The sequence below is a fragment of the Marmota monax genome, unplaced genomic scaffold (assembly GCF_021218885.2).
Source record: "Marmota monax isolate L192 unplaced genomic scaffold, Marmota_monax_Labrador192_F-V1.1 WCK01_AAM20220418_F8-fsc00010, whole genome shotgun sequence".
In the NCBI taxonomy this organism is placed as follows: domain Eukaryota; kingdom Metazoa; phylum Chordata; class Mammalia; order Rodentia; family Sciuridae; genus Marmota; species Marmota monax.
The window spans coordinates 27,864,895-27,888,076 of record NW_026692321.1 but is presented as its reverse complement, the minus strand read 5'-3'; the positions used below and the strand labels follow the sequence as shown (position 1 = coordinate 27,888,076).

Here is a 23,182-nt window from a genome sequence, read left to right as displayed (position 1 = left end):
TGTGGTGGCACACACCTGTAATCCCAGCAGTTTGGGAGGCTGAGACAGGAGAATCCCAAGTTCAAAGCCAGCCTCAGCAAAAAGCGAGGCTCTGAACAACTCAGTGAGACCCTGTCTCTAAATAAAATACAAAAAAAAAAAATAGGACTGGGGATTGGCTCAGTGGTCGAGTGCCCCTGAGTTTAACTCCCACTACCCAAAAACAAACAAACAAAAAACCAGTGGTTTGTGTTGACCACAAGCAGTTAAAACTCTGAATCAAATCTTACAGAATTTTCCTTTTACTCATGTTGTTAGAATTGCAAATTGTTCTTCATTTCTACTGCTATCAGTTTTATACTTACAGGCACAAGTGACTAATTATAACTTTTATATTCAGAGGATCTTTACATGTTTATTAAATACCAGAATTTGAAGATAAAAAAAAAAAAAACATATACACTTCAGATGAAGACTTGTCATAGATGTGAGTCATGATTCTGTGTTCCTAGGTTGTCCGGTAGCCAGGTTTCCTCTGTTTTGTTGCTCTACCATCCTCTGAAATGATGTTTTTATCCAAATTAATAAGTGTGGCTCTCCAGCATCAGGTCTGCTATCCAGATGTGGGAAAGGAAATAGATATGAATTGGAAAAACCATCAACTTCTGTCTTAAGGACATGACCCAGAAGTTGGACATGTCACTTATGTTCACTTCCCATTAGCCCCAGGCCCACAGTAAGCTGTAAGGGAGGTGGGAACTGTGGGCCAACTCACCCAAGGGAACAGGGGAGAAGAGCTGCCAGGGAAACTGCTACAGAGAGCAGGATCTCATCCTAGAGACCTTAACCAGCAGGAGCAGAACCCAGAGGGCTGGAGATGGGGCCAAATTGAGTTCTTCCCCTCATAGAGCAGTTCCCCCTATGAACCATAATGTTCTTTTGTTAATAGGTGAAGAAGAGACTTCTAAATCCATCGAGCCAATAAATGGTAGACCTGAGCCTGATGCCCAGGCTGTCCCCCGAGTTATTACACGGCAACCCCATTGCTTCCCTGTCACACTGACTAGGATGTGTGTGGAAAACTGCCCACCAAGAAGAAAACTGGGTTTCATTCTGTGGATGGCTAATAGGAAAATAGTATGCCTGATTCAGCTAAATACCTATCGTTAGATATTTAATATGTATTAATCCTCTATTAGAAGATTTCATTCTTACTTTCACTGGGCGGGTTACCTAGATGGTAATATAATCGATACTCAGGGTTAATATTGCTTGATCCTCACACTGGTTTGCACCTGTGGCTTTCCTTTTGTTGAGGATTATATGTCAAAAGGGGGAAGAGGTGGATGAGAATTAAATGATGAATGGGAGGAGTTCTTTATTCTAACTCCATTAAAAGCAATCCCTGCACCTGGACAAGCACAGAGCAGATTCACTAGCAGGAAGTCAGCATGGCAGATAAGTCCAAATTTATTGAGTACATTGATGATGCTTTAGAAAAATCAAAAGAAACTGCACTTTCTCGCTTATTCTTCACCTATCAGGGGATTCCTTACCCAGTTACCATGTGTACCTCAGAAACTTTCCAAGCGATGGACACTTTTGAAGCCAGGAGCGATGACATTGTGCTAGCATCTTACCCAAAGTGTGGTAAATAGCCAATCATTTCCTGTAAGCGCATTTTTAACAATGAGTAGGTTGGAGGTGGGTGCAAGATAAAGTGGGACGAAGACAGTTCATCTTTCTATGAAGCTGGCTGGATACCAGTGAGGAGGGTTCAAGAAGGCTAAAATACACAGGTGGTAAGATCAAAAGCTAGAATAGCTGGGTTTAAAAACGCCCAGTGTCTGAAGGAAGAGGTCTGTGTAAATGGCATGGTGGATGATGGGTGGTGGAAGTGTGGGGTGATGGGGCTGCAGAGGTGAAGCAGAAGGAGGGAAAGTCCAGTTGCCATGGAGCTTGGATAGTGGTAGAGAGTTTCATCTTGGTTTTTGACCCAAGGCAAAAGCATGGCTGTTTCTGTAATTTATGCAATGATTTTTGGATCACCGGTTATTTTTCAGGATCAAACATGGATCCTCCAGTTTCTCAGATCATTTTTACAAAAGTCCTTTATCAACGGAGGATGAGATATTAAGAGTCTAAATTACCCTTTTTTGATACCATCTATTTTTAATTCTTTGAACTGTTGCTTATTAAAGTCAGCTTCATTTAATATTTCTCTTTCTTGTACCCACTGCTGGGTTTTGATAAAAATCAAAATTATACACCCCCAGCACCACCAAAAAAAGAAAGAAAATTATATTCTCCTATGGAAAATATTTGTTAATTTAAGGTAAAATAATACATATGAGATATAATAAACAACCATTTCTAGAACAACTTTTTTTTAAGGACACATTTTAGATTCAAAAGGAAGCATGTCTCTTGTTAAAGGAGACATCTGAGAAATAACTTAAATTTTAAAAATAAATTGGATATTACACTAATATTAGTAAATGCTGTTTATTACAAAATGGTTTCTTTCTATAGCCTGAGTTATTTCAAACACAGGAGAACTAAAGCTACCCATTGGGTAATGGTTGGACGTTTTCTTTTTTCATTGTACATTTTCATTTTTATCATGAATGTACTAAACCCACATGCCTTTGTTATATTAAGATTCCTTAATGAGCTTTTATTTTCTGGATTTTATTATAGGTTCAAATTGGATTCTTCACATTGTCAGTGAATTAATATTTGCTGTTTCTAAAAAAAAATATGAATGTCCAGAATTCCCAGTTCTTGAATGTGGGGACTCAGAAAAATATCAGGTTAGTACAACAGACTTTAAACTTGCAAAAAATTATCATAGAAGGATTTCTTCCTCATTGGAGATTCCTCAATGCTGAATTCAGTTAGAATAATGGTAACAATTGCTACAATTTATTGTGTGCTTGCCATATCCTCAGTGCTTTCTAGCTATTATCTGATTTTATCACTAAACAACCTTTATTACCATTTCACAAACAAAACAACTGTTAGAGATTTACCTAAGGTTAAGAGGCTAATAAGTACCAGAATTTGAACCCACACTTTCTGATTTGAGCTCTTAAAGATTACATTGCATGCTGGGCTCAGTGGCTCACGCCTTTAATCCCAGCAGTTTGAGAGTCTGAGGCAGGAGGATCTTGAGTTCAAAGCCAGCCTCAGCAATTTAATGAGGTGCTAAGCAACTCGATGAGACCCTGTCTCTAAATAAAATACAAAATAGGGCTGGAGGTGTGGCTCAGTGGTCAAGTGCCCCTGAGTTCAATCCCTGCACCCCGCCTCCAAAAAAAAAAAAAAAAAAAAGATTACACTGCATAACCATCCATATTATTATTGTTATTTTAATGTAGTGGGGGAAAGTAGACTAAGAAACCTCTGGAAATGAACTGAAATTAAAAAAGCTTCACCTCTGAAGACACAGACAAGGGCAGGACACTATGGGAATCATTTTTGGTCTTTTCCTCACAAGACATTATTTTTTATTTCCCTATCTCAATTATGAACTGGTATTTATGTTTGAGGGATGGGAAGGGGCCAAGTGATAGCTTAGAGACTAGGTCACTGCTGTGTAGGAAGGCATTAACAACTCACCCGACCTGGTATTTCTCACCTTTCCAATACTGGGACTTGGGTGTGAGTCAGGATGTTCTGCTCCCTGGCAGCTTAGGGAAGGCAAGAAAGTGGTAGAAGTGAGGACATACCTGAGGACCTTAGTGCTTACACAGAACAGGAGTGAGGAGGAGCATCCTCTCCCTGCCCCTGGACACATCAGAATGCAGTGGGAAAGATACGCTGTATTTAAGGGGACCACAGTCTCAATAAAACTTCAGAAGTGCTCACCACCAAATCTCCCACCAGGCAGACAAAGCTGTTACTATAAAGAAAGTCATTGGACTGGGACTTAGGGAACAGCTCCTGGAAAGTGACTGAGACTCTTACCACGATGACAAGTACAAACTTTAGAAATTGGAAACTAGATAGCCCATTTCCATGGATTGGGCCCAAGTAGCAGAAATAATTGACCGGGAGTGGGGTGGGGAGGCAAGTGCCAAGTCCTGGGTCTGGTTGGTGGCAAAGGAACATCAGGAGTCATCAGAAGGACTAGCAGGCACATCAGGCCTGCAGGTCCCACACCTGGGAGGGTCATCTGCACTAAAGGACAATTGGTGGAGGCTCAGTCAGGACAGGTTCAGACATGCAGGCAGGATGGGTGGACAGGAGATTTAAGAAGCTTTTTTTTTTTTTTTAATTGGAAAAACCAATGAAAAATCCCATTAACTTCTCCAGGTCCTTGCAAAACCTTTCCCCTAATGACCGTGCTTAACATCAACCATTTGAAATGATGCTAACACATGTCTAGCTTTCCAGTTTCTCTTTTAAAAACTTATTATGTGGGTCACAGGTCATCTCACTTGTTGTTATGCACCTTACTAATATAACCTTTCTTATTGTATTTGCTTGTGTTATTACCTATCACTGAGATAAGCAGGTTCTTCTTAAAATTGAAATAGGAGGGCTGGGGGTATAGCTCAGTTGGTAGAGTGTGTGCCTTGCATGTACAAGGCTCTGGGTTCAATCCCCAGCACCAAAATAAGTAAATAAAATTTTAAAAATTGAAATTGGGTTTGGGATGCTGAGTCATAAGTTTTCACATTTTTAATTGTTTCTCTAGGAAAGTCTATTTTAATTTCCAAACAAGTAACCTCAAACAAATCTTTTCAATTTACAGAAAACCTTTCTAAAATGCATATATTTCCTGAAACAAAATAGTCTTTACATGGCATAGTTTGGCTATACTATACATTTTCATAAACACAGTATTATATAATTATCTAATTTTGTGGCAGTTAACTGTCATTTTCCCTGGGGATATATTTCTAATATATTTCTTTGAATAACCTTACTATCTCTCATGTGTCACAGTGTGATTTGGGGCCATGTAATTTAGTAGAAACAGTACTCTATCACTTAATCTGAAAATTACCACCTGTGTAATTTTACACAAAGCATTTAAAATCTCAAAGCCTGGTCTTAATCTCTAAAATGGGGGTTTCAATATCTACTTGAAAGGATTGTTGTGAATGAATGTAAAAGTACTTCAAATACTAAAAAGTACAATTTGATGTAAATAAGATATGATCACTGCTAATCACCACTTGGACCCAATTGTTGACTTAAATATTGTTGACTTAAATATTTTCCTTTAAAAAATATCATTTTTTACTTCCCTTCTTGAGTTGAGGTTTGTGCTAAATGTTTACAGAAACAATTGGCTACAAATGTTCAAATATCATTTTATCACTTGAAAAAAGTAGGTGTACCGTAGCCATAGCAAACAGAGTGACCGCTAAACATGTGGAACTTAAACATGAAAACTTAGTGTCATCCCCCACCCACACCATGACATGATCTAAAGGTCTGATTTTAAGTTAAAACCCTTTATCCTGGCAGATTAAATAGAAAACTTGATTTCCAAAATTATCAGTAGAGATACATAACAGAAAAAAATCAATCACCAGGGCTGGGGACATAGTTCAGTTGGTAGAGTGCTTGCCTCGCATGCACAAAGCCCTGGGTTCAGTCCCCAACACCACACACACACACACATACACACACACACACACACACAAAGAATCAATCACCTTATAAGTCTCATACTGACAAGAATTTCTTTTGTAATATATTTTCTAGATATTTAAGTAATTCTTTGGACTTTCAAGTTCTGTTGGATTATTTATTTATATATCTATTTTAGTTGTTGATAGACCTTTATTTTATTTATTTATATGCGGTGCTGAGAATCACACCCAGTGCCTCCCACATGCCAGGCAAGTGAGCTACAGCTGAGGCCCAGCCCCAGCCCCCTATTGGGATATTTGCATGGAAATTTAGTTGGTTAAAAAAAGATCTAGATGTTAAAAATGGATTTACAGAAGCTGTGGAAAGACTTGAATATTTCCATTAAAAGAACTTGAATGTAAAAAGCTCCAAATAAGTGAAAGAGCGGATTGCAAATTGTAAACTGTCTTGAACAAAAGAGATTTGAAACAACTGTAGAAAAAAATAAACAAAAAAATATTAAGCAACAACAAACATTGGAAATTAATAGGCAGGATCCAGCAAGGACATTTTATTGAATTGCTTGCAGGGGGAGCAGGAGAAATGAAGAAGCAGTGATAGTGGTGCTTGAAGCTCTTAGTTAGATACCACACCTAGGGGTGATTCAACACACACACACACACACACACACATGCACGACACCTGCTCTTTCATCTTACTTTGTATGTTTTAAAGAGAATGAAACAGTTTCCGTCACCAAGGATTTTGACAACTCACCTCCATTATGACAAATTACCTGGATCCATCCTGGAACATAAAGTCAAGGTGAGTGTCCCTTCCTACTGGTATTTGAATTTGCAATTTTTATGTGTATATATTGGCTGGGTTTTTTTTTCCATTTGTTTTTACTGTGGTACCAGGGAAGGAACCCAAAGTCTTGTATATGCCTGAAAAGCACTTTACCACTGAGTTATACTCTAGCTCCGTAGCTATTAGCTTTTTGAGAAACATGATGAGTTTTCTCATAGAAAGCTGATAATCAAAATGTGAGATTTAGTATTTCTTTTGCTGTTGTTTCTTTTTTCAGATATATTTGCTATGGTTATGTTCAAGTCCAATGCGTTTTTGACTAAGATATAAGACAAATGCATAGAATGAAAGGTGTAGCATTTTGTAATCTGTTTTATACAATTAGTAGATTTCAGAACCCCACTAGACTATTTTAGAGTATTTAACAAAAGAATACAGCCTAGTAAGATGAGCAGAAATTTTCCTTTGATTATTTCTGGTAAGCACTCCTTGCCTGAGATCTGAAACTATTTTATTTCTGCATTTCACACATAATAACAAATTTCATGCCATGCATGCAGAACTATTTGTGCTTTGGCTAGTCTCATCATTTGTTGAAAAATCTTGATTCATTAATCTATTTCTTATAATTATTAGTTCTTACCTGGTCCTTTTTGTTTTCTGTTCCCTGGTCTCCTCCTGCCCCATTCTTTTTTCTTGGTGCCTCTTTTCTCTGTCTCAGAAGGTAAGAATGAGAGTGAGTTAAAAATCAAGATTTAAACTTTTGAATGCCACAAAGAAGAATGGGAAATAGTGAAGTAACGTCAAAGAAAGGAAAAGAAAACAGTTGGGTTAAACTGCCAGGGGTGAGAGACAAGAGGAATAGAGGAGGAAAGAAGAGTAGGATGGAAAACATTAGGAAAGTGGGAACTAGAATTAGCCACCTGTGGCTACAAGAATCCTGGGAGCCTAGAATTGGAAAATACCTTAAAAATGGTCTACTCTATTCCCAGTGGGTGTTTTAATTCCATTAAGTGATTGTCTGGACCAAGACTGAGCACATCCAATTATAAATCCTCTATTCCCTAAATTGTACTAAGCCAGCTTTGTACAACTCTGTAAAACAGTTTTTCCTTATGTTGAAAATCTACAAAATTAGAAATAATACTTTAACGTACAATTTTCTGTTTATTGCAGTTAACATAATCACAAATCTAGATGGCCTTTTTTTTTCCTCTTAATGATTTCATTACAAACAGAGCTGAAGTAATTTATAATGCATTTGGTCACTTTCTTTTCTTTCTCTCTCTCTCTCTTTTGTAGGGGGGAGGGTTACTGGAGATTGAACCCAGGCTTTGCTCTATTACTAAACTACATTCCTAGCCCTTTTTACTTTTTAAAATTTTGAGACAACTCTGGTCAAGATGTAGAGGAGACCGGCCTTGGATTTGAAATCTTCCTGCCTAATAGCTGGGATTACAGATGTGCACCACTGCACCTGGCAGAGTGACTCTTCAAAAGGATACAAGGGCGGGGCTGGGATTGTGGCTCAGAGGTAGAGTGCTTGCCTAACACGCATGAGGCACTAGATTCGATCCTCAGCACCACACAAAAATAAAGATATGTGTCCACCTATAACTAAAAAATAAATATTAAAAAAAGATACAAGGGCAAGAAAAGAGCAACAGATGGGTTAAGAGGTGGATGCTTAGGATTTGTCCATACTCTCGCCTATTGGCTTTCTCAATTCAAATTCCTGTCTTTGTGAAATTATGAATTACTGCAAACCAAAGTGTTCAATGAGTGTCAGTTAAAGCCTCAAACATAAAATCCTTCAAATGACAAGAATATACTAAATTTGGATAGGGGGGAATGGTAAGCTTTAAATCAGAGTCAAAACCCCAGCCCATTTATCTCTATTCAATTTTACCCTGTTATGGCCAGCACAGTGGTCCACCCTCTTTTAATCTCTGAGACTCAGGAGGCTCAAGCTGGAGGAATGCAAGTTCAGGGCTAACCTCCATAATTTAGTGAGTCCCTGCTAAAATAATAATAATAAAAAAGAAGAAGCTGGGGTGTAGCTCAGTAGGAGAGCACATGCCTAGCATGTGCGTAGCCCTGGGTTGATTCCCTGCACGGGAAAATTTTTTCCCAAGTAAAGGGACTGACCCAGGGCTTTGCACATGCTAGGCAAGCACTCTATCACTGAGCCACACCTCCAGCTCAGGGAAAAAAATTTATACTGTTAGCATTAGTTCATTTTTTTAGATGCACAAGGTGTTTGGGGATCCTATTTCCCTCTCAGTTTCATATCATCTACTGATTTGATAGAAATAGATCTGAATCTTTAGGTCAATCACCCATGAAATTGTTAACGATGGTCCTCTCAGGATAAAATAAAATTCAGATAGGTTTATATTCATTAATGATTTAGCCTCCTTTGCACTTGAGTACTGGTCAGCTTTATATGCCTAATTGCTCCTGCTTCCCACTGACGTTCTTCTATTTTCATACAAGCAATCAAAAGCAACTCAAATCTATTAATTAGAAACCATGTCCAAAAACCCTGCTCTCAGCAGTGCCCGTATCTGAGTGGACCCAGGTTGCCCCCTACTGGTCACTGCCTCCTCCTTTATGTTGCCTTGAATCTATTTAGCCAGCTGGAGAAGCTTGGCCTACATGGAGGTCAGAATTGCAATTGGAACTTTGCACCATCTGTGTCTCCCACACGTTCTGTAAGTGAAATGACCTCTGCCTGCTTCTAGTCACCTGAGCTCTTCTGTGTGACCTAGAATACCCAGAGTTTTCACCAACATGCTCAGTGACCTTCTCCCGAATCCTTGGTTTGAAACATAAAGTATCAGATTGGAAGCCAGAATACTGGGAGAGCCGCCAGGCACCTTACCACAATATTTGATTCTCTTTCAATTTGCTCTTTACAGTGTTTATTTGGCTTTTTATTTTCATCCAAAAAAACTCTGTCATCGTCAGAGAAGACAGAAGGTGGCAATTTAGTGGTTCTTCTTCTTGCACAAACCTCATACCTTGGTCCCCAGACAGTGCGCCTTGCCATTCTTTGATCTTCTCCACCAGTTCTAATCTTATGGTCTTTAAAGTTATTTTGCAATTTTAATTTTATTTGGGGGAGTAGCCTTTCACAGAATACTCCTGTGACTCCTCTGGTGCATGTGCTCTGTTTTCCTTATTTCTATCATCTGCACACACGTTTTTACTTTCTGAAGTCATCCTTAGCCAAGGCCCCCTGCGACCACATCCATCTTCCTTGCCTTCCTCTTTCTTCCTCCCCTCTGCCCAGGCTTCCCCATCTGCGACTTCTTTCTGTCTGTCCTTCTTTCTCTCTCTCTTAACACAATTGTGCAAAATATACATCTGGACACAATGACACTGCTCTCCCTTTCACTCTTCCAGTGTTCAAAACGTAGACCTAAATAAATTAACTTGGTTTTCACTCCCCAGATATTGGTGATATTCCGCAACCCTAAAGATACAGCGGTATCTTTTTTCCATTTCCACAATGATGTCCCTGATATTCCAAGCTATGCCTCTTGGGATGAATTCTTCAGACAGTTCATGAAAGGACAAGGTATGGCTATTGGTAAAAGAATCCTCCTTATTTCAAAACCGATGACCACCTATATATGAAAACTCAAAGGTGTTTTAGAGTAAGAAAGAAACGTTTTAGGTAGATCCAGGAACTAAAAAGTTGCATTCAAATGAAGTTTTATAGCACCACTAGTTCTGGGCATCAAGAAATTACAATGCATTACTGATTTAAAAATAAGCTGGACAATTCGTATGTTGACTAGGAGTATTGAATGGCTATGGAACAGGGGGTGGGACAAGGTCTTTAATGGAGTCACGTAGAAAAGCATTTCTAGTTCAGTCTCTTAATCACTAGGTAACACAATGATAAAAACCAAAAAAGATTTTTAAAAAAACCCTGACTCAGAGCAGCTACGTGTAAGACATTTGTTTGCCAGAAAGGAAGTAAGTTTTCATTAGAACGTGTTAATATTTTACCTCTGGTCATTTATAATCACAGTTTGCTAGTGTCTACCAATCCTTCGGCACTAAATTAAGTGTCCTATGTGCATAATTTCACTTACATAACAAACCATGAGTAAGGCCCCATTCACAGATGATGAAACTAATCAAAAAAATTAGATTATTTGCCTGTGGTACCACTGACTATAAGTGGCCATGAGTACAGTGGTGGAACAATAAAGACTTTCATTAATAGTATCTTCTTTGAGTCTTTGCAGTGTAGTAGAAGAAAGAACTGACGCCAGATGACCCTAGGGGAGAAGTTTTGTCAGTTTACTTTTTAAAAAAAATTATTTATTTATTTTTTACTTTTCGGCGGACACAACATTTTTGTTTGTATGTGGTGCTGAGGATTGAACCCGGGCCACATGCATGCCAAGCGAGTGTGCTACCGCTTGAGCCACATCTCCAGCCCTGTCAGTTTACTTTTAAAGAACCATTTTCCTTCTTTCTTGCTTTCTTTTCTTTTTTTCAGTACTGGAAATAGAGGCCCACTATCACTGAGCCATACCCCCCAGCCCTTTTTTTATTTTGAGACAGGACACCACTAAGCTGCTGAGGCTGGCCTCAAATTTGTGATGTTCCTGTCTTAGCCTCATGAGTTGTTGGGATTGCAAGCATGCACCACAGCATTATGTTATTATATATATAGAAATGATAATTACAGTCAAGCAAATGAACACATGCATCATGTTACATAGCTACTTTTTTTTTGTATGTGGAGACAGCAGCCAAAATCTACTATCCTACCAAATTTTCAGTGTACAATGTTATTAACTATCTAGTCCTCATGCTGTACACTGGATCTCTAGACCAATTTACAACTGAATAATTCAAAACTGCATACCTACAAGTTTGTACCTTCTGATCTACATCTTCCCATTACCTCTCTCCCTCACACCTGGGAAACACCATCCTACTATTTCTTTTTATTTTTAGTTATAGATGGACATAACACCTTTATTTTATTTATTTATTTTTATGTGGTGCTGAACCCAGTGCCTCACATGTGCTAGGCAAGCACTGTACCACTGAGTTACAACTCCAGCCCCCCCTACTCTCTATTTCTATGTATTCAACTTTTTCTAGGTTCCACATTAAGGTGAGAAAATATAGGTATGTGTGTATGTGTGTGTGTGTCTGGCTTCTTTCAGTTAGCAAAATGTTCTTCAGGGTCATTCATATTATTAGAAATAAGGACTGGGGATATAGCTCAGTTCACCAAGTGCTTCCCTTGCATACACAAGGTCCTGGGTTCAATGCCCAGCTCCAATAAATAAATAAATAAACAAACAAATAAAAGGCACCATGTATTTCTTTTTTAAGGCTGAGTAATATATAATATGTATATATTATATGTATACATTATACACACACACATCAACCAAAAGGACTTTTTAAAAAGGTGATCAGCACAGAAAATGCTGTAACATCCCACCTGTGTGAACACTGGGCACAGTGCTGGCTCCCAAGCAAAGATTAAATATTGAGATTGAGAAGAGCAGAAAGAAAAGTCCATAAAAGGTACATAGGAAGCACCATTAAGAATGCTTTGTTTTGGGGCTGGGGTTGTGGCTCAGTGGCAGAGCGCTTGCCTAGCATGTGTTAGGCACTGGGCTTGATTCTCAGCACTACGTATCAATAAATAAAATAAAGGTCCATTGACAACTAAGAAAAAAAATTTTTAAAAGAATGCTTTGTTTTGTCTAATAACTCTTCACTAAGACTGTACAGATGCAGTTAAAGCAAATCTGAAATGTCATTCAATTAATGACACAAGAGAACAGTCAATGATGAGAAATTTGTTATGGGTGGGGCAACGTGTTTTAGGGAATCTTTGTCACCCTATCCATTCTCTTACCACAATTAGTTGATTGGCAGTGATAATATGTGGCAGTGATAACTTGGATAGAAGCTCTGCCTTGCACATTTCTTAGATGCAACTTATAAAGGCAACTGAATGTACTGGAAACATCAGATTTGGAATGAGAAGGCCTGGATTGGGCTTCATCACTTATTATATAATAATAATTAATATTGGACAAATTACGATAGATACCAGTTACTAAGAAGTTACTACATGTCAGGTGGTATGACAAAACCCAGTATTTAACTTTAATTCTCACTATAATTATTAAGGATAATACTGGAGAAAAGTATTATCCTCATAGGATAATATTCTTATTATCCCCATCTCCTAATGAAGAAAGTAGAGGCATGGCAAGGTTACATAGCCATTAAGTAGTAGAGCTCAAAAGTAAACCCAGATTCACGTGACTTTATACCTGAGTGATGTAAGCAAGACACTTGATCTCTCTGAACTTCAACCTCCTTAATTGTAAAGTGAAGATACGTATTCAGCCTTCAGGAGGTAAGACAGTATAGAGAATTCTGTTTCGCATTTTTCTACCTCCCTTAAGCAGTACCAGCTCTGTTGTCAGACTGACTGAATGATAGCAATACCTGTAGTGTACTAATGGTGTGGCCTTAAAGTGGTTACTTATCCTCTCCCTGATTTTTTTTATGCACTGAATGTATAAATATGCTTTTTCAACTGTGAGTTTTGTGAAAAATAAATATACTTAAGTATTGACAATAAAACTTTAGCATTTAAATTGAGATTCTGTATATATGTAAAATACCCACCAGCTTTTGAAGACCAGAATATAGAAATAATATGTCTGCTTTATTAACAATTTTTAGGGCATAAATTAACTATCATTTTTACCTCAGTCTTGTAAAATTCCCTATATATGAAGTCTTTTTCCCTGTGTTTTTAGTTTCTTGGGGAAGCTATTTTGATTTTGGAATCAATTGGAACAAACACCTGGACAATGAAAATGTTAAGTTCATACTATATGAAGACCTGAAAGAGGTAAGACTATGCACATTGATATTCTGGAGCAAGACTTATTATAAGTTACAATGTGCGGCACATATTTACCAGGTCTGGTTGTATGGTCAAATATGATATTCAATTTTAAAATATTCCAAATATGCAACACACTACTAGAAAACAATCTAACCATACATAAATGCTTAAGTTGTTACTTAACACAAATAAAACAACACTTAACAACTTAAGAGTAACTGATTTATTCTTTCTTCATAATGGATAGTCCAAATTAGTAATGGAAAAAAATTAGGTTAGTGTCAGTTGATCTAATTGAATATGCATTTGATTGTGAATTGATTTTTTCCAGCTTATGTTATTTTTATTTCTTTGTTTGTCTATTTATTTTTGCAATACTGGGGATTGAACTTGAGAGCACTCTACCACTGAGTAACATTCCCATCCCTTTTAAAATCTTATTTTAAGGGCTAGGGTTGTGGCTCAGTGGTAGAGCACTCACTGAGCCACTTGCAAGGCCCTGGGTTCGATCCTCAGCACCACATAAAAATAAATAAATAAAGATATTGAGTCCAACTACAACTAAAAAATAAATATATTTTTTAAAAAAATCTTATTTTAAGACAGAGTCTCATTAAATTGCCCAAGTTGGCCTCAAACTTGCCATCCTCCTGTTCCAGCCTTTTGGGTAGCTGGGATTACAGGCATGCACCAGTTACTGTTATTTTTAAAAAACTGTTTACTCAACATTGTGTTGGCCTGAGTGATATATCAATCTCCGGCTAGACAAAGTTCAGTGCTTTGGAGGAGCTTACTTACCAGGAGAAGGACGGAAGACAGAATGATAAACAATAAATACAATGAAATTGAAAATTTGAAAATGTACGTAGTATATGAGGAAAAAGAACACACATAACTGGTTAAGAAAGATTAGAAGTGCCAGCGGGTGGGGGATTAGAATGCTGCACAACTCCCCATATAAAATAAGGTGGTCAGTTGGGTTCCTATGGGGGGATGTGATCTGAACAAAGCTGAGAAGGAGGTGAGGGAGTGGGCCAAATAGGTAACTGGAGGAAGAGCTTTGCAGGCTGAGGAAATCAACCAGAGCAGAGTCCCTGATTTCTTCACATGTGATTAAGGTACAGCAAGAAGGCAGCCAGGCCTAGGCCAGTAGAAGAGAATTGAGAGAGTCACCATGAGGGTGGAGTGAAAGCATTAGGATGGCAGGACATTGAAATGACTCCTGCTTTCACTCTGAATGGAACAGGAAGCCAATGGTGTGTTTTTAACAGGATTGTTTTGGCTGGTATGTGAGTATAGACTGGAGCAAAGATAGTGCAGAGAGACCTGTGAAGAGGCTGTTGCCCTAATCCAGGCATCTTCCAGGGAAGATGGAAACTTAGGCCAGGAAGGGGCAGTGTAGGCAGGAGAAGTGGTTAAATGCTGGATAAATGTTGAAGGAAGAGTCAATAGGATTTTCTGGTGGATTGGATGGAAGAGAAGATGTGGAGAGAAAGAGGAGTCAAATAAGGTTCCAATGCCATCGAGTGAGTCGGAGATGGCATTAGGTGAAGCAGGGCTGTGGGGAAAATCAGAGGTTTTGTTTGGGGCATGATAAGCTTAAGTAAGATGGTTATTAGTCAGCCTAATGAAAAGGTCAAGTAGGCAGTCGAGCATAAAAGTCTTGAATATAGAGAGTTGTGAGGTGTAGATAAAATTTGGGCATCACTGACACACAGATGGCATTTAAGGCAGAGATTTCATACCTAGGTGTAGAGAGAGAAAAGAGAAGATGACCGAGAACTGAGTCCTGGAGATGGCTGATATAAAGAATTTGAGAAGAGGAGGAATCAGTAGAGAAGCAGTTAGTGAGGGAGGAGGGAAACCAGAGTCCTGGATCCTCAAGGAAGAAAGTGTGTCAAAGGGAAGGGAGTGTGTTAAATGCTCCCTAATTTGAGTTCACACTATTTTCCTGAGATATTCTTATCAAAAGCACATGCAATTTAATCCACCTTTTCTGTTTATAGGATGCATTTATATTACATGGAAGACATTTTAAGTTAGTCTTTTCTGCCTCTAGTTTAAAATAATGCTTCTGAAACTTGTGCTCCATAGACTAGCAGTGTTGCCCCAGAATGTTAGTATTTCTTTTTTGGAAATTGGAAGGAGGTTGTTTGTACAAACAGATTTAGGAAGTGCTATATTACATAGCCAGCTCCTCTGGAGAGCCACACTGTAGATTGATCGGTACATTAAAGGCTCTGAGAGAGTCTAAAGAAAAAATGATCTTGCCTTCATTTATCTCAAGGATTTTAAACGAATTTGACCCCCATCACCCTTCTTTTTTCCCTCTATGAAACGTCTACAGCTGTCTTACAGTACATTCGCGTTTTGTAGAATACAGTTTAAAAACCTGTTTTAGAATATTTATGAATTTACATCAGTCAGACACAGTGTTGGGTGGATCATGATTTACATGGTTAATTAGACAAGATAAATTTTAAGATTCTTTCAAGGTTTTTTCTTTTTTTCCCCCTAGTACAGGGGATTAAACTTGGAGGCTCCTCTATCACTTAACTACATCCACAGCCCTTTTTATTTTTTTAAATTTTATAATGTATTTTTTGTTGTTGTTGTAGGTGGACACAATACCTTTATTTACCACTGAGCCCCAGCCCCAAGCACCCTTTTTATTTTTGGAGACAGGATCTTGCTAAGTTTCTGAGGCTGGTCTCAAATTTGCCATCCTCCTGCCTTAGCTCCCTAAGTCACTGGGATTATAGGCATGCACCACTTTACCCAACTCCAAGCTTTTATGACTTTTAAAATTAGACTTATTTGGTGGAATTAAACATTAGCTACAAATAGGATTCTGAAGAAAGATTTGAATAAACTCATATAAATACATTTGTTTCCTTGGGTGGTCTAAGCTGATGCTTTTTAATACAATGGATATCATCCTACATGAAATTCTAATCTACCTAATTAATGCTACTATCATTATTTATATTCTAAATAGTACAGTCTAGTTCAGTGAGTGTCATAAATTGAAACTACAAAGTACAATCAATATAGAATATATTATAATGATATCTTGAATACTTACATAAAAGTATCAAAGAAATCTAAGAGAGAAGCAAATTAACTAGGGAGTTAGACTTTATAATCTTAATCCACTCTGATTAATAAACTTAATCCCCTCTGAGTTTCTCTTTGCACCAGTTTAATTTCCATGGAAAAATATTTATCCTTTAAATTTTGTATTTTCAGAATCTGACTGCTGGAATAAAACAAATTGCTGAGTTCTTAGGATTCTCTGTAACTGGGGAACAGATTCAAACCATCTCAGCCCAGAGTACCTTCCAAGCGATGAGAGAAAAATCTCAGGAGACGCATGGTGCTGTTGGCCCATTCCTGTTCCGCAAAGGTAAACTTGCTTTCATTTCTGGGGTATCATGTCACTTGGGGAATAAATTTGCACATAACAGGCAATCTCAATAACTTCATTTTCAGTAAGACAATTGCATTTTCCTCTTGCACGATAAGAAGTCTGGAATAGGCAGTGCAGAGCTGTTTAACTGGCAGCTCCACATAACCTTTTATTGTACCGAGTGCCTTCTGTCTTTCTGCTTGTCACCTGTGATGACACAGAGAGCAGCTGTACTCCACCATTGCATTCAAAATCCAGGCAGCAAATTGGTGCAGCCAATATGGAAAGTAGTATGGAGATTCCTTGGAAAACTGGGAATGGAACCACCATTTGACCCAGCTATCCCTTTCCTCGGTCTATACACAAAGGACTTAAAAACAGCATACTACAGGGACACAGCCACATCAAAGTTTATAGCAGTACAATTCACAATAGCTAAACTGTGGAACCAACCTAATTGCCCTTCAGTAGAGGAGTGGATAAAAAAAATGTGGCATATATACACAATGGAATATTACTCAGCAATAAAAGAGAAAAAAATCATGGCATTTGCAGGTAAATGGATGGAGTTGGAGAAGATAATGCTAAGTGAAATTAGCCAATCCCAAAAAGACAAATGCCAATGTTTACTCTGATATAAGGAGGCTGACTTATAGTGGGGTAGGGAGGGGGAGCATGGGAGGAATAGATGAACTCTAGACAGGGCAGAGGAGTGTGAGGAGAAGAGAGGGGGCAGGGAGTTGGCAACGATGGTGGAATGTGATGGACATCATGATCCAAAGTATGTGAATGAAGACATGAATTGGTGTGAACATACTTTATATACAGAGATATGAAAAATTGGGCTCTATGTGTGTAATAAGAATTGTAATGCATTCTGCTGTCATTTATTTTAAAAATAAAATCAATTAAGAAAAAAAAAAGTCCAGGCAGGTTGAAGGAAACATCAAGGGAAAGAATCATGCGCATTATCTGAATGAACCCCCTTTAAAAAGAGCTTTCTGGAGGCGCCATTCAGGGACTGCTTACATTTCATTGATCACCTCTCTCTCTGCAGCAATAGTTAGAAAATGTGATTTAAACAACAACAACAATAACAACAAAACCTGGGCACATTGTTACCCAATTAGAATCAGGATTCTGTTTAAATGTAAGAGAAGAAAATGAGTGTTGGAGAGACAACTAGGTGTCCCTGACACAGACGATTTATTGAGTTTCATCAAAGTACTCTAAAGTCTTGTGCCAGTCTTTCTTTTTTTTTTTTTTTTTTGCATATAAAGCAATGAAAAGATGTTATAACAAAACTTAAAGGCAGCACATGTAACAGCAAGGACACCTGCCAACATTGGGCATTTGATAGTCTATTAAACATATTGTTGGGATCAAATTTCATAATAAAAAGGATACGAAATCCCTAATTTATTTATTTATTTTTAGTTTTAGATGGACACAACACCTTTATTTTGTTTCTTTTCTTTTATGTGGTACTGAGGATCAAACCCAATGCATCATATATATGCTAGGCAAATGCTCTACTGCTGACCTATAACCCCAGCCCCCAAAATCCTCATTTTACAAATGTAGGAAAGGAGTCAAAGCTATTACTTTTCCTTTGTTACATAGCTAATAAACAATGGAGTCAGGAATAGAGCCTCATTTGCATTACTCTACTATACATTTTCAGTTGGAGACCCATTTTAAAAAATCCAGTATGAAAGGAACGTTAAACACAAACCTGGCTTTGGTCTGATTCCTAACTACTCCTAATTTTTATGCCTTATTTTATTAGCTTTAAGGAGGGGAAAAATTGAACCTTTCTATATATTGTTAATCAAATACTATTCAGGATAGAAAAATTCTGAAGTCAACAAAGTAATAGTTTTAAATATTTCTGATTTTTTTTGTAGAAAATTCACAGCACAGAAAAAATGTGGGAAAGCATTAAAATATAACACAAAACCATTTACAAAAGTTGTCAAAAGTTTAAATGTTTCCCAACAAAGGCACATTTTCTCCCAGTCTTTTTCTGTTCATGTTTTATATAGTTGACATTTGTAAACAGTTTTGTGTTTTATTTCATTTCCTTAATATATGATAAGCCTTTCCTTGTGTCATGAAACCCTCTATATCAACGTATATTTCAAAGGCTATGCAACATAGAACTTACAATTTCAACACAAACCATCAAAAGATCCTAAAGATAGAAATAACATACCCTCATGGTAGGTAGAATTATTAAATTTTTGCAAAATTTTCAGTATCTTAACCAAAACCTGATAAAAATTGCTACTTTTCAAAGGGTATTTAAAGTATTTAAAAGACTTTAGAGAGGAAAAAAATTAACCTCACAAAGTGGAATTTTAGATCCCAGACATTGTGAGAGGAGTGGTGGTAGGACATCATCGATGATGAATCTTTTCTCCCCCACTGATGTCACACCACCTTGCAGGAGCCCCAGTGGATAGTGTTCATTTTACAAGGAAAATTATATTAGTTTTTAATGCTATTTTTTTTTTCATGTGTTCATTTTCACATTTCAAAGCTGAAATACTGCATGCACAAAAATAATAAAATCAGGTAGGGAATACCTTAAAACCATGAAAAAAATATTCTAACAGATGTCTGGGTCTGCCACGTTTTTTGTGTTGTAGGTGAAGTTGGTGATTGGAAAAACTTGTTCAGTGAAACTCAGAACCAGGAAATGGATGAAAAATTCCAAGAGCTCTTAACAGGCACTCCCCTGGGAGTAAAGCTGAAGTATGAATCATATTGCCAGGCTTGATTCTGGCCAAGTCAGCAGGCCTGAATGTTTTCTTTTCCTTAATCATAATTGAATTTAGATAATTATGAAAAATTCAAATAATTAAATAATGATAACATTTAAATCCGAATAATATAAATTCAATAATAATGATAATATCCGAAGTCTTTGAGCGCAAATTTAAGTTTGTTCACCTTTTGAAGAAAAGGTCCACTTATCTGTCCCAAAAGGACACTATTATTAATGTGTTATACTGGTTTCTTTTGCGGGGAGGGGGTATACGGGGATTGAACTCAGGGGTACTCTCCCACTGAGCTACATCCCCAGGAGATGGGGTCTCACTGAATTGCTTAGTGCCTTGCTTTTGCTGAGACTGACTTTGAACCTGCGACCCTCCTGTATGAGCCTCCCGAGCTGCTGTGATTACAGGTGTGTGCCACCGCACCAGGCTACATTGGGATTTTAACTTCTCTTGTGCTCTGAATTCACAAAAGGGCATTAGTAGATACTATCAGAAACGTGCCTAGATCTGTGTTTGAGCATAGAGGAAGAGCTCTTCATGCGATGCACCATTTTTTGTACTTTCCTTGTAATTACTCTTACTTTTTCCCACTATGGATCAAAGCACTGGTAACTCTTCAACTTATTGTTGGGGAAAATTTAATTCTGACTCTGTATTGACATTAGTTGAATAAATGATATTATGTTTGATTCAAGAAAAATGCACTGCTGAACTGCTCTGTGTATATCACTGCAGAAGGCCATATGGAAGCTGTCAAGAAACTTTATTTTTCTATTGAATACATTAAAAATTTTTAATTTTTTAAATTTATAATTGAATTTATAATTTATACATGGACACAATATCTTCATTTTGTTTATTTATTTTTATGTGGTGCTGAGGACTGAATCCAGTGCCATACATGTGTGAGGCAAACGCTTTGCCACTGAGCCACAACCCCAGCCCTACTGAATTCATTTAAAAAATATTTTTGGTGGTAATAGACATAATATCTTTATTTTATTTATCTACTTATTTTATGTGGTGCTGATAATCAAACCCAGTGCCTCAAACATGCTAGGCAAGCACACTACCACTGAGTCACAACCCCAGCCCCTGAATACAATTTTTAATTCAAATTAAAGGTGAGAGATTGTATTATTCTATCATAAAGGACTTCTTGCCACAAAGCCCATGGAATTAAGAAATAGAGAATATTCTAAAATGGATCTGCTGTTTGATACCTCCCAACCTCTTAATAATCTTTACTGTTTACACTGCAGCTACTTCTACTATAAAATTAAATTATGTGCAGTTAAGAATAGAATGATTCATAGAAATGTTAAGTAAAATTGTTTTGAGGATTACAATTTCTAAAAGTACGGCAAATTAAGTAAACTGAAAATTTCCCCCTTTAAAAAATTTCCAAAAAATGTTGGATAAAAGTTCTTTAAAACTCTTTATGTACATAGCTTATCTCCCAGTAGATACATCATCAGGACCCAGAGCAAAGAAGGAGCAGAGAACCAGAGCAAGTAAGAATCAGAGATGACCTGAGGGATTTGTAGTAATAAAGACCCTTGAGTGTTAATGTCCAAGCCCAGATGATTGGCGCAAGAGTGGACAAAGAGTGAAATGAAATAAAGCCACCAAACAAACCCGTGCATGTCAGGAAACATGACATATGACAGAGGAGGCATTGCACATCAGAGGAAGAAATTAAACTCTTTCACATTTGGTGCTAAGGCAATTGGTGATGATATAGAGGAAGCAGATTAAGCAGGGCACAGATGTGCATGCCTGTAATCCTAGGAACTTGGAAGGCTAAGACAAGAGGATCTCAAGTTCAAGGCCAGCCTCAACAGCTTAGTCAGAGTCTAGACATATGTGACAGAGCCCACAGGATTTAATGACATATTGAATTTAGGCTATGAAAAAGAGACAAGGAGGACGACAAGGTTCTAGAGTAACAGGGTGGATGGGATTGTCATTTGCAGAGATAGAGACATGTTGAAACAGGCTTGGGCAGAGGGAGAATGTACGAAGCTGGCATACCTGTCAGCCTTCCAGGTAGAATATTGAAAACCAAATTTATGAAACTGAAACTCGGTGGAATACTCCTCTCTGAAGATACAGAACTGTAAATTATCAGGATGTAGTTAGTATTTAAATCCAAAACCTTGATTGGGTAACTAAAGAAGTAGGTATATCTAAAGAAGGAATTCAAGGGCTGAGCCCTGGAGCCCTCCAGCCATTGAAAGGGCAGGCAGGAAGGGAGAAACCAGGAAAAGGGCACTGAGAATGGGCAGCCAGTAAGGAACTGATGTCCTGGAAGCCAAGTGAGGAAAATGATCTGAGAAGGGAGAGTGACCCACAAATCAAATGTTACTGAGAGGCACTGATAATGTGATATTGACGGGTGATAAGGCTGCGGGTGGACCTGCAAGTATTCATATTATCCTCTAGGCTTTCTGTGTGTTTGAAATGCTCTATAATTTTTAAAATTTGTTCTAATTAGTTCTACATAACAGTAGAATGCATTTTGACACATTGCACACAAATGGAGCACAACTTCTCCTTCCTCTGGCTGTACATGGTGCTGAGTCACACTGGTAGTATGATCATACATGTATATAGGGTAAAAATTATCTGTCTCATTCTACCGTCCTTCCCATCCCCACACTCTCTCTTCTCTCACTGCCCTCTGTACAACCCAGAGTTCCTTCATTTTTTCCCCTCCTCCCGCCCCCACTATGGATCAGCATCTGCTTATCAGAAAAAAACCAAAAAACATTTGGCCTTTGGTTTTTTTGGGATTGACTTATTTTCACTTAACATGATATCCTCTAGTTCCATCCATTTACCTGCAAATGCCATGATTTCATTCTTCTTTAAGGCTGAGTAATATGTACCACATTTTCATATACACATTTGTGTATATGTACCACATTTTCTTTATCCATTCATCTGTTGAAGGGCACCTACGCTGGTTCCATAGATTAGCTATTGTGAATTGAGCTGCTATAAACATTGATGTGGCTGCATCACTGTAATATGCTGATTTTAAGTTCTTTGGGTGTAAACCCAGGAGTGAGTAGGTAGGTCAAAATGGTGGTTCCATTCCAAATTTTCTGAGGAATCTCCATACTGCTTTCCATAGTGTTTATGCCAATTTGCAGTTTAAATCACAATAAAATTAAAGAAACAGAGAAAAAGACAAAAAATTTAAGGTGATTTTAAAAATGATGTGACTTTGGTGTATTTTACCTCTACTCTCAAAATGAGATTCCACTTTCCTGGTGCATATGTAGAAGTGGTGAAATGAACTAATGTGAGGTTCGAGTCATGTCTGGAAGGAAGTTTGTTGAGCATTTCGCATTGTGCCCCCATGATGAAGATAAAGACAACAAGCACCTTGAGGGCAATTTTTTTTTTTTCCAAATTACCCTTAGGTAGCAGATGCCTGGTCCAGGGGGATCACTGGGCAAATTCTCATGAAAGGAACAAACTGATGAATGAAGGAGAATCTGAGAGGTTGGGTCTTGCATAAGGTCCACTCACTACATAGCATTCAGGTTATCTGATGAGGACTTTCTCAGTCCATTCAGGCTGCTCTAACAAAATGCCATAGACTGTGGCATATGAACAACCTGGGAAGCCCAGGATGGAGGTGTCTGCAGACCCAGTGTCTGGCCAGGGCCTGTTTCATGGTTTCCT

At 37.9% G+C, this 23,182-nt stretch overlaps 1 protein-coding gene across 1 annotated transcript; it reads left to right on the top strand.

The window, feature by feature from the left end:
* Window positions 1-1,291: 1,291 nt before the first annotated feature.
* Window positions 1,292-20,086, top strand: Sult6b1 (sulfotransferase family 6B member 1). The gene is made up of 7 exons (XM_046441716.2): window positions 1,292-1,629; window positions 2,680-2,792; window positions 6,304-6,393; window positions 9,835-9,961; window positions 13,203-13,297; window positions 16,544-16,700; window positions 19,355-20,086. The coding sequence occupies exons 1-7, from the start codon at window positions 1,431-1,433 to the stop codon at window positions 19,483-19,485; spliced, it is 912 nt and encodes a 303-aa protein (XP_046297672.1). The 5' UTR covers window positions 1,292-1,430; the 3' UTR covers window positions 19,486-20,086.
* The last annotated feature ends 3,096 nt before the right edge of the window (window positions 20,087-23,182 follow it).